The 12542-nt window shown below is 38.8% G+C and overlaps 1 protein-coding gene across 1 annotated transcript; it reads right to left on the bottom strand.

Annotated features, from left to right (window-relative positions):
• Positions 1-252: 252 nt before the first annotated feature.
• Positions 253-6873, bottom strand: LOC112899668 (anaphase-promoting complex subunit 2). The gene is made up of 16 exons (XM_025968238.1): positions 6479-6873; positions 6021-6110; positions 5530-5761; positions 4623-4894; positions 4444-4515; positions 4101-4342; positions 3144-3560; positions 2838-3039; positions 2613-2727; positions 2448-2530; positions 1789-1908; positions 1612-1700; positions 1461-1542; positions 890-1081; positions 729-797; positions 253-636 (listed from the first exon to the last, which is right to left on the bottom strand). The coding sequence occupies exons 1-16, from the start codon at positions 6659-6661 to the stop codon at positions 514-516; spliced, it is 2583 nt and encodes an 860-aa protein (XP_025824023.1). The 5' UTR covers positions 6662-6873; the 3' UTR covers positions 253-513.
• Positions 6874-12542: the final 5669 nt, after the last annotated feature.

The raw sequence follows: 12542 nt of genomic DNA, 5'->3' as shown, positions 1-12542 counted from the left end.
AAGTCAGACAAATAAACAAGGTGGCGACGATAGAGTAGAGGCTCAAGTGTTACTAACCTATCTCTAAAAAGGATAATTTCACACACAAGAAAAAACTGGAAATGGATTCATGCGGCCATCACACAAAGTATCAGCTGCCAAGGGCAAGGAAATTGGAGGCCGCATTCGGTTGGGTAGTTGCATGGGCTGTTGCGAACTTTTGATTCCAGAAAATTCAGCTTTCAATTTATGATAATCACTGGAGCAAAAACAGATCCAAAAATATTTGGACAATTCAATTAGGGCATTTTTAATTCAAAACAAATATCTACATGGTCTAGGAACTAACTCTTCAATAGCTATAGTTGCTGATTCAAAACAAGTTCTGGAAAATCTAATGATATTACAGCACCTCCATTCAAAGATGCACGGAAATATTTAAGTAACCCAACAGCATGGCACTGATAATTAAGTATGTTCTGTTTGATTACCCAACACCTTCAATCTAACTGGTTATCCTAATATAGACGAGTGCTACCTCTTTAGCAAGTACAACCCATCCCTCGTTTCCAGCTTTTCATCCGCTACTAGACCAGAAAGAAAACTTTGCAGCTGCTGCAGTGACTTGTCATATGATGGCTCCGCTATACAGAACATCTGAAAAATGAGTTTAAAAAGGAATCAAAAGGTCAAGTAGATAAAAACACCAATATCAGATAGAGGCACTTGTGACATGGTCTCGATCATACCTTTAAAGTGTTATGTATCCTGTCCAGTGACACACTCCCAAAATTGGTTAGCATTCCAATGATGTATTTCTGCAGTGCATACAGCATTCGAATGATTGAAAATGAACACAAACAAAATGTACATCTTGATTTATCCAGTATTTCTTCCTTTCGAGCCATACCTCGTACACAGCCATTTCTTTCTTAAGTTGTTCCTCAACTGAAGCCACAGAGCTTTCACCTTCCTCCTCAGTCATTTGATACTCTGCCAAGCGTTCATTCACAATACTGTTTTTGTTGACACCAGACATGCTATCAACAACAGTAAAGGTGTGATCATCGGCATCTGGTCCTGCTGATTCTGTCAGGATCCCCTATATCATATTACAATAATGTTAAATCTGCTTCTTAAACAGACTGCATTTAAGAAGTATCAAGGAAAATTGCATGCACAGACATCAAGCAGCTTAGGTCATGTATTCATGTCTAAGATTAAGAATATCCTGTATTTATTTCTATTACAGATAACGAAAAACAACAAATATAACTCGTGTGGAACTCTAAATCTATGTGTTATCAACCATTTAGTCCATCAGACTTTGGCCAAAACAGCTGTATACAATAATATTAGTTAGACCCAGTTTCATATTTGCTGGTATCTTCAATGGTGATTGTAATGTTACCATGATCTGCATAATACAAGCATATTTCATATAATCAATTAAATTATCCATTGATATATGTGGGCCAGACCTTGCTTGTCCAGAAGCTTATCCTTCTGTTAAGAGAATCCATAGGTATGCCAATTTCTGTAGCAAGTGTCTTTGAAGTCCAACTGGAAAGTTTGATAGATTTAGTCAAAAGAATACGCATGAGGCATACAATAAGGTAGTTCTTTCATTACCTAGATTTCTCTTGAAATCGCATTATGATCGCAGCATGAACAGGAGCCACAGTAAACTGCATGCTTCTTCCCTCAAATTCCAGTTCTAACTGGAAAAGCAAATAAAGTGTTATACCCACTTCTTTTCATACGAGGACAATTTTCATAGTACCCATCAATTAAATTTGGTTTTCTAACCTTGACTGTTCCAAGATTTTTCTTCCATAATAGCTTCCGTGGAGTTTTTATCTGATGAAATCTTTTTGCATAATCAGATAACAACTGATCAACTGAAGCAGGAACAACAAGGTCTTCTGTCTGCATTTGCACCGGATACCAAGAGGTCGATAAATACAGAACATATAAGAAATAGAAATACTCACTGTTTAATTATCTCAAATTTGATATTTTCTCACGAAAAGTCAAAAATACCAGTGTTAGAAACTTTTTTTTTAACAGACCAGTGTTAAAAACTGTTTATGACTCAGCTATTGATGGTAGTGGCAGAAATGACTCTCATCATCTGCAGTACATATGTGTGACCATGTTTGAATAATTGCAGTGGCAAAAGGCTGGTGTAGAATGATTCAGCATAGTCAATTATCCAAAAAACATGGACAGTATTTTAGTTATTTCAGCAGTTACGGCGACATATTCAGTGATTAAGAGTCAGACCCTATTAACCTTTTAAATGCTTGAAGATTCGAAGATACTGAGATTATTCTCTTGGGCCATGTACAGCCTTTTTCATAGATATAAATATATACAACAATAGGGGTTCCCCAACTGTTTTTGCTCAAGAAGAAATTGATAGGTTCTGACTCGTTAATCATGATTTAAATATCCTTAAGGCATACCTGAATTGGTGGCCAAAAGTTGGATGATATTATTGTTGCATCAAGAACATCATGAGATATTTCTGCCTCCTCTTGCCCAGGAACTAAAAACAAAAGCATAAAAATGTAGTTGCAGTATAATTGAGCTTTTATTTTGTAAAGAGACTTGTGGTATTTGAGGTATACCAGTTTGAGATGTCTTTAGCAAAGATGTTTTAATGTTCGAGTTGGTTCTCTTTGAGTCAATCAAGTCATTAAGCATAATCTCACACTTCTGCATGCTGCTCTCACCAAAATGAATCTGCCAAAATAGAAATATCACTGTTATAGCAAAAAAATAGTGTCATGTGACAGCCAAATCTCTTGGATACAGAATTAAAAATAGTTTTACCATAAAATTAATAGTCTAACCTTCAGGAGTTCCAACGTGCGAATGTCTGAATCTATTTCAAAGTCAGATTTGCTGAGCAGCTTTTCTGCCAACATTACACGATATTCATTGACTAGTTGGTCCTTTGAGCCAATTATACTAACCATTAGTCCAAGTATATCAACTTTCCTTCTATTCCTGCTGCCTTTCAATGGGTCTGCTTCTACAGGATCAGGTTCCCAGCTGTAAAAGTTCAAGTCACAGTAACGTGTTTACATGCCATATTTAGAGTTCTCAGAACTCACAAAATAAGTGGCATTATGATCAATTGAATGAAGAATATATACCTTTCAGAATTTAGCCACGCTTGTTTCTCATCAATGTTTGCATGATTGTCATAATCAGCATTTTCCTGGTTTTCAGCATCTCTGTTCAACTCTTCCAGAAGATTGTCACCTGCATTTCCTGTTCCACTTGCATTTCCTCCAGACCCATCAGTTAGCATTGTCACTATGCATTTGATAGTGTCTTTTCTACCTCTCAGATAATCCCTAATTGGTTCACCAACTGCCTCCAAGAACACACCAGTGGGGTCAATTGTCCGCAATGCCTTGATAGTGGACACGTATTGATGCAATATATCATTTGTTGATGCACCAGCAGTAAGTAGACGATATCTAAGTGACGAGATAAATGAGTCAACAAGCTTAGAGTGTTGGCCCGTGTACTCCAAACACAGCTTTAGGTCTTCAATAGCGGGAGAGCTACATCAATGGGCAAAAAATGTGTATGGATTTGACATCAATTATTAAGAAAATAAGATACAAATAAGACAGTGAGACCAAAGGTAGCATTCATATGGTAGCTCAGAAGCTTCAGATGGATGTATTAACAAACTTGATCAACGCCTACGGATCAGATGACAAAAGTCCTAAAAATATATGTAGAGTATGATAGATGAAACAAAACAGGATGTTTGTTTTAAGGCATCGAGGTGGAATAAAGAACAAAACTCATTAGCCATACAGAGAAAAAAATGAACAGAAAAATGATGAGATGCCCGTATGAGCCACAATATGAAATTAAACAATTCTTCTAGTTAAATGAAGATAGCTTGCGAGAACATAGATGTTTTCAAGATGGCCATTGCAAAAGTAATCTCATCTATCAAGTCAAGTCACCAAAGTCTATGTATGCTAAGCTTCACAGGACAGAAGAAAATTATTCAACAAGCATAAATAATATTTGGATTGTCAAAGCCTCCTACTAAAGCTCACAGCACCATATAGGGAAAAATGACTGACCTCTCAGGGTAATCTACAATTATTTCAAAAAGTTTGCCAATTCGTAGGTCCTGCAAGGTTTCGTAAGCAAAATACTCAAGCCGCATGTGCCATCGCACAAGGGCTTCAGAAGGAACGCCAATCCCTGGGAAGGAAGAAGGACGTGAGGCTAACGGTGATTTGAGACCAGAAGATCCACTATCATAGTCCACCGAGTCACCAAGATATGTTAAAAGAGCATGCAGAAATTGAAGAGGAACAGCCTGACAAGATCCAAATTTCATGTCAGAGAACATTGGTGGAGAAAATCTACATTCGGAAACCCAAATTTCATACTTTGCAAAATGATGAGATGAGACAGTACCTGAATCCACTTCTTCACACACCCAAGGACAGGAACTCTATAATCATCACCAGCTAGTTCATAAACTTTAGACTGAAGAATGAGAATGAGAGATAATGCAAGGTTAGTAAAAGAAATTCAAGAGTATCTATGCAAAATGTGTGATGCAGTAGGTGATAGACAAAGCAGGGAATACAGACCTTTAAAAGCCAGATTATAGCAGAGGAATAAGCATCTTCAGTCACTGATGTAAAACCAAGACATCTAAGATCACGTACAATTTTTCCAATGTTCTTTACCAAGCAGCTACTTTCTGAAACTTCTTGACCATCAATATCCATTCCACAATGCCAGTCAGAGGCATTACTACTTTCGAAAGGTTCATGATTCCCATGTTGGTCACTCTCATAAGATCCAGCCATAATAACATTAAGTTCTTCCAGCTTCTTCTTGAAATAGACATTTAATATCTCTGAAAATTGAGAAATAAGAATGAACGTTCTTCCATTTTACAAAGTTGAGCAACATTTTAATGTGGCAGCGAAACACCTGTTGAATATACTAATTCTGATCTGTAATTTTGAATGAACTGTTATAAATAAGAATGCATCTGGTAAAATTATAGCTAATAATTTTGCCAGGGATTATGTCTTGCAAGGATATTAATTGCACACAAACATGTACTCACTAAATTACTCCAGTGCAATAATGATATCTAGTATACCAGAAGTGGTGGAAGGTGACAAGTGCAATAAAATCCATGTGTCAGCCCAAGGAATCAGTGAGCTAACGCTACGACTCTTAAGTGCAAGTGAAATGGGGAGGTCCGATTTAGTTCACATATCAGTGAACCCTGTCAACAGCTCAGTGCCAGACCAGGTGCTGACATCACAGGAACATATGAGGGAATAACTGGTACCTGAACAACAAAGAGGAATTATGGTACTGTTTAACTGGTATCATTTTTTTCATGTTTGCAGAGCATGATTCAAAGAAACAGTGAACAACATGGTCCACACTTGGTGGAAACAATTGTAACCTACAGTCAATAGAGCGTTAGATAAAGATCTTCACTACCCATAATACAGAGGAGAAAATGACACAGACCAGGAAAGCTCAAGGGCAGTGTTGTCAGAAGTACTGATGATACCATTAATTGGTATCTAGGCATTAAGCTGGAACTGCAATCCACTGCTTTTAATTTCCTTTTGGCCGTTCTATCCTCATATAATTGTAAAGCATGGACTAGAACAAGAACACATTTTTCCTGGTAACTCTTTTCCAAGCATATGTCCTCCAGTGCTCTACTTAAGATATCATCGGGCCAATGTTCTTTAACCTGTAATGCATGAATTGAGAGGTCTTGTTATTGAAAAAAAAAGGATAAAACAGGAGTTAAGAGGTGAAGCCATCAAACTATAATCATAATGATGACAGGTCATTTCAATGTGTTGACATGACATATGTAGGGCACGACATGTTGTGTGAGAAAAGATAAAACATGCACGACACTATTTCTTTATGAGATTGAAAGTTTCATTCTGCAAATTCCAAAAGAAAGGTGTGATGACAAGTTAATTAGGTTTTCCATAACTTACAAAGAACTTAATTCGATCTACTGCAGAGGCACTGCAATAAGGATGAAAATGCTGCCAGAACTTCTTGACTGCATTATTTCGAAATGTTTCCTGCAACAACAGAAATTGAATAAAACAAAAAACTTTTGAAATCATCAGGATCGTTTTACTGTTGCAAGTTAAGAGCTTGAAAAAGAAAGCTGAGCGCAGCAATACTAAATGCTACACTCAAAGCGCTGAGATCTCACTTGGGCCATTTCCATAAACACCCAAGCTAAGCACAGGATCCTCGCATACTGTGGCTTCTGCCATTTGGTGCAGGCATTCTCACAAACACCTAGCATGCAGCACACGCGAACCTTCACACCGCACACGTATCATCCCCAAATCTCCACCGGGACACGGGAAATCGTGTGCGCGCGCGCGCGTGTGAGAAGAGAGAGAAAGACAGAGAGAGGAGACGGGGGCATCGTGTGAACCTCGAGGGAGTGGAGGAAGTAGTCGCGGACAAGCGTGGCGAGGCCGCGGCTGCAGAGGTCGGCGACGACGGGCGCTAGGCGCGGCCCAACGGAGAGATCACCATCGCCACCGAGAAGTTCGTTGGAGAGAGAGCAGAATTGGGCCCAAGAATCGAGGCTGCCGTCGGCGTCGTCCCGCTCCATCGCCTGACCGGCACCGCTAAGCTGGAAGCTGCCGAGGTGAGCGGGGGAAGTAATTTCAAAAGCGGCCGGTGACAGACGCGTGGTACGCACACCGCGTGGCCAGCCGAGCAACGACGCGCTCAACACGCCGCCGGGGCGTCGGTGGTGCAAAGGAAGGCGTCGGCAGTTCGGCACGGCGGCCGGCGGGCAACGGTTGAAGGGCGGGTTTAAATTTTTGGGAATAATAAAATCAGTTTCATATTTTATTATAAGGACCGGATATATGAGAATGGTGAAAACTGAAAACGGGTTACAAATATTTGAGAATTCATGTTCTCATTATTCAAAAGAGTCAAGGCAAGGGCACTAAAAACGCTGCTCATTGTTCTAGGTATAGGGTATTCAAGTTAAATTCAGTGCTTAGCTTGGGTACATGTGGTCCTTATAATAAATAGAAAAAGTCCATTTTACTCCTTTCAACAATTCACTTTGTCCGCTTAACCCTGTGAGCAAAATTTAGGCTCAATTTACTCGCTCAACAATTCCAATTAGTCCAATCTACCCTCTAATGATATTTCTCTTTTTTGTTTCTCTGCGTACGAATTGAATTTTAAGTATAAATTTTGTGAGTGGATAGAGAACATGATGTCATATGTTAAAGAATATATTAAGAATTTTTCATGGTTATTTTCATAATTTGAAAACATTTAACACAAAATTTATCAAAAAAATACAATTCTGCATGAAAAATATTCATAAAAATTATAATTTATTTTTCTATCATAGGGCATCATATTATAAGTTATATTGAAAAATTTAAATTTCAAATTCCACTTGTAAGTGAAGAAATAAAAAAATCTCATTAGGGGGTAGATTGGACCAATTAAAATAGTTTTGGTTAGTAGCTTGTGCCTAAATTTTGTTTAGAGGGTTAAGTGGACAAAGTGAATTGTTGAGGAGAGTAAAATGGATTTTTCCTAATAAATATAAAATGGTGATTTATTTCTCAAAGTGATTCTTTAATATTACAGTTAAATTTTTAAGTATGATGTGATATTGAGGGGCTACTTTTTTTATTACTTCTAACCTCGTAGTTAATCGAGGAAAATTTAGTGCAAACCATTTATTCGGTGGAATCGTGAAAACCCTTCTAAAAATATACTTAGATGTTTAAAAAAAAACTAATATATATCCCTAGTGTATCCTTAGATGTGTTTTGTTGCAAAAGTTGAGATGCAAACTTATTATTTAATAAAAATTCATATAAAAAAGATAAATTCCAGTAGCATGTGTTCTAGAATACAAATTCCCCGGGATTTTGTCTTCTAGTGTACATACACCTAAAATTTGATTTTTTTTTTATGAATTTCTCTAGATTGAGTTTGTATCTCAACTTTTGCAACAAAATACATATATGGATGAACTATGAACCTTTTAGAGAGTTTTCATGATTCCATCAAAGAAATGGTTTGTCTCAAAATATTACTTCAGAAAATTAGGCTTGAATCACTTATATGAAAAAAAATAGTTTGGCAGAACTCCTCTTATATTCAGTCTAAAAATTACTTCAGGAGATCTTTCCAATATGCATGTGTCAACATGGATGTTATCGAGTATATATATGAGAACGTGACGTTACTTTTCGTTTGTTTCATGTACTTGACATGGTGAACCGTCCAATGTACGTTTAACAAGCATCAATCCTTCTTCGTTCATACGCACAACTTGTTTTTTTTCTTCTTCACAAAGCCTGCTTTGCTAGCCCTCCGTCACCCTGTCCTCAGCTAGCTTAAGTTGACGCTTTCAAAAAAATTTACCTTCCCCTGATATTATCCCACACAGATGGTACTCGACCACCCGTGGCTGGTGTCGCCCAATCTTGACGAGAAAATTTTTTATTTGACATCTGAAGATAATTTAATTTCTTCCATAGCTCTGAAATTTTTTTGCTACCTTTATATGACCTTGAGTTTAATTTATATTCCTCCTATGACATTACCGTCCATTCCTCTAAAAATGAAACCCTTTATTTTGAAAAACAAATTTATTTTGAAAAACAAAGGGCCATGAATCAGGTTCGACAACAGGTTTTCCAACAAGCCGTACAAGAAGCTCTAGGAACTCTGAATAGTTGTTTGAATACCGAGTTACATTTCCGTACGATTCGTGCTAATATTGGCATTCTCGGGGCCATAGAATGGAAGAGATAATGAAATTTATTCGATTTTGAACTTCTACTACTGGCACAATATCAGAATCAACAAAAAATGACAAAATTACCCTTAGCAAACTTGACCGCATCGACCGAATTGAAATTGCCTCATCCTCAATCCCGTTCGGTTGTTCCCCTTCCATCTCTTCTCTCCCGTTCCCGGTCCCTTTCTCACCCGTTCCCAATCCCTCTCTCACTTGTCCTCTGTTCGATTGTTCCCCTTTCGTCTCTTCTCTCCCGTTCCCGATCCCTTTCTCACCGTTCCCAATCCCTCTCTCACTTGTCCCTCTTGTCGAGCATAAGCCGGTTGTGCCATAGCCGGCGAAGCAAAGGGCACCAAGGGCAGGTGACCTGGAGGCCGCTCGAGCCGGCAACGTGAAGGCCGTGGGCCGACCAGGCCGGCGGCTCCCTGGCACCATGGCTGGGGGCTCCCAGGATGGCAGCCCAAGGACGTCATGACTACGGGCGCTATGGCCGAATGCATGGTCAAGGATTAGAGGGGCAATTTAGTCCTTTCACAGTTTACTTACGATATCTATGTACCAAACTCATGACAGTGTTACAGGAGGAATGAAAACTAGAGTCGGGGTCATATAAGGCAGCGAATTTTTTTGAGGGTTAAGAGAGGAATTGAGTAATCTTCTAATATCAAATAAGGAATTTTCTCTATCTTGTCGATTGCCTAACACACAAGGAGGGCCTCTAGCACCTTTAGCTGTCTCAGCTCTTTGCGGAATGGAGGGAGTAAATCCATAATTAGTGGAAAGAAACACCCAAAAATCTAACCATATGATATAATCTTGATGTCAGCCGTGAGTTAAGCCAACTTCGAGCAGGTAGACAATGGTTGACGGATTCGTTCCACTGCTTGGCTGCTTGATGCAGTACGTATACACCGAAAACCTAGCCCTCTGATATAATTTTGATGTCAGTCGCGAGCTAAGTCAATTTCGATCGATTGAACAGTTAGATTGTGTAGAAAAAAAAGTACCCTACACAATCTAATTCTAGTTCCAACTTCCAGACCTCACACAAAGCCAGCAAAAGAAGCCGAATCTGCATGTAGAGCTAGCTAACAGGCCGTTGCATCCATGCAAGCCGCATATGAGCAACACGAGGTTTGGGTGAATTTTGCTTGTGCCTTTTCTCAACCTTATGCTACGTTGCGGCACGCCAGCACTGGTGTACACCGAATTAAAGTTTCAAGAGTGAATAGGTAATAAACATGCCTGCATAAAATGATAATCGTTGAAAAAAAGACTTGTGACATGACGAGCAGGTAAAACCGTGCAATCGGCTGTTTGACTGCTTGCAGCAGCAAGAGCAACGGTCTCTCAATCTCAGAGCTTGCTATTTGTTATAAGGGTTCCTCCAAAGAAGTGGCGACGTCGCTGGCGGACATGGAGGAGAGAGGATAGAGAGAGGGACAAGGAACTGACGCTGGCAGAGCTTCGTGAAGCGTGCATGTGAGAGAAAAAAGCGTATGAGTTAGGCGACTAGGGCAGCCACAATGTGATAAAAAAGGTACCTTTAAGCACTAAATGCAGCAGTCATTGACCATAAGCATTGTGGGGACAAACCACAAGCACCATCCAACAAAAATGCACCTTAAGCTACAGTAATTGCTGCTACTGCTGTTCAAGTTTCAAGTCATTACAGAAGGAAAAGTATACATACTTCATTGTTTCTCACTTTTATGAATGATGATGTGGCGGATCATGAATTTATTCTGGTTGTTCTCAGCTATCTCCACTTCAATAATTTAAGTGAACTATAAAATGCATTTTTTGCAAGAAATTTTAAGCATGTGCATGTTATGGAAAGGGTGTTAGTCACCATTTCAAAAAATACTAAATTAATAACAGTAACTTGTGTATTTATCTACGTGCTCCTCTCTATGTTCATTTGCACATTCTGCAGATTTCTTGACAACTGAAGCTTGCGAAAAATTGGTCTCCAATGCAGGTTTGGGAGCATACATGTGACAGCTACGAAGAGGAATGTGGCGAATGGCAAGATATGTTTAATAGAGGAGATAATTTACCAACGTGGGAGGCACCTGCTGATTTGAAGCATTGTAACTTGAAAGTGCTCACCATTAAGAGCTATCAGGTGGAGGAGAAGTTCAGCAGATACATAAGACGTGTGGTGGAAGCAGCAGTGAATCTAGAAGTGATTTTATTGATTCACAGTGGTTTCTGTGAGTACTGTAAGTTCTCTCCTTCAACCAGATATCTATGGACGAAGGAGGAGAGGGTTCAGATAAAGGAACAGATCTTAGAGTGGAGATCCTCGTCATCACCTTTAAAAATAGGATTCGAATATAGACCGCCGCATGCAAAATAGAATTTGGAAACCGATTATTTATATGCTATTTTGCGGTCTCTCGTCTTGTTTAGATCTTTTTGTATATGCTATTTGCCTATTTTGTGGCCTTTTATCTTGTTTAGATCTTTATTACCAAATTAATGCATTTGTATATTCCCTCTGTTTTTAAACATACAGTGTTACTGAATTAGCTTGCCTTAAATGTTATTTTTTAAAATAAAATGATTATTTTTTAATGGTGGTTTGCTTTACTACATACAGAGTAATTTTTATCTATTTCTAAAGCACTCAAGATTTGCACCGAAAATTTTGCTTTGATCCAATATGTATCAACGATAAGTGGAAACAAAATGTATATAATAAGAACCGAACAACAACTATATATTATAACCTACTTGAATACAATAAAAATATGAAAACATAACAAAATCCGTGTTGAAGAAAATCCATCACAGAAAAAATCAGTCACGGTCTGCACGCTTGCTTTACAGTAACGTCGTTGTGTCTAGGCCGTATGCGATCTTTTTCCGGCTCGCTCTGGTTGTATCACACGTCTGGCTTAGCAATGGCACAACTAGAGTGCTACGTGACGCTACTGGATCTTCGGTCAAGACGTGAGCTTACACGTCGACGATATAATAGCAACATGAGCCAGGGAGGGATTCGGGCGCACAACATTTACAATGTACGGGATTTTCGTCCGTGGTAACGCATGAACATGTTAGCTAGTAAAGTAATATAGAACTTTAGTACATCTTCTCGATCTAATTGCTCGGTAATAAAGCAATTCTTTCTTCAAAGAAACTACCGTCTCCGATTAGAAACCACCTTCAAAAAGCGACACTCCAAAGGTTTCATTACGGACGAACAAAATGAAACGCTGGAGAAGCCTTGGAATTCTATCTATCTTCCGGAAGAAAATTGCTTACCTATCTTCCAGTGTTTGAGATCCGTGCGAATCCTTTCCATCGTCCGATTTCGGCACATGTTTCAACACGGGCAAGAGATAGAGCGCGCAGCGTGCAGCGGGCTCGAGAGTTGGTGCGGTTGAGCAAAATAGCTAGACACGTGTCGCATCCTGGTAGGTGTAGTGGTTTTTGGATTTGAAACTTCAAACTCGTTTTTCTAAGAGCATCTCCAATTGGAGTTCTAAATTAGGTCCTATCTTGAAATACAGGATTTAAAAGAAAAAAATAGTCTCCATTTAAAATTTTATTTTACAAAAAATTGTCAAATCAATTTATAACTCATTGTTCCAGGTCCTAGATATAGGACTTAATTGGTTGTGTCCTATCTCCTTTTTGCCACGAAATCTAACTAACAGAGACTTCTTCCCCAATACCTCCGCTCCAATCTTTCCCT

Source organism: Panicum hallii, chromosome 7 (assembly GCF_002211085.1).
Source record: "Panicum hallii strain FIL2 chromosome 7, PHallii_v3.1, whole genome shotgun sequence".
In the NCBI taxonomy this organism is placed as follows: Eukaryota; Viridiplantae; Streptophyta; class Magnoliopsida; order Poales; family Poaceae; genus Panicum; species Panicum hallii.
The sequence above is the reverse complement of the archived record's forward strand: the minus strand, read 5'-3'. Positions and strand labels throughout refer to the sequence as shown.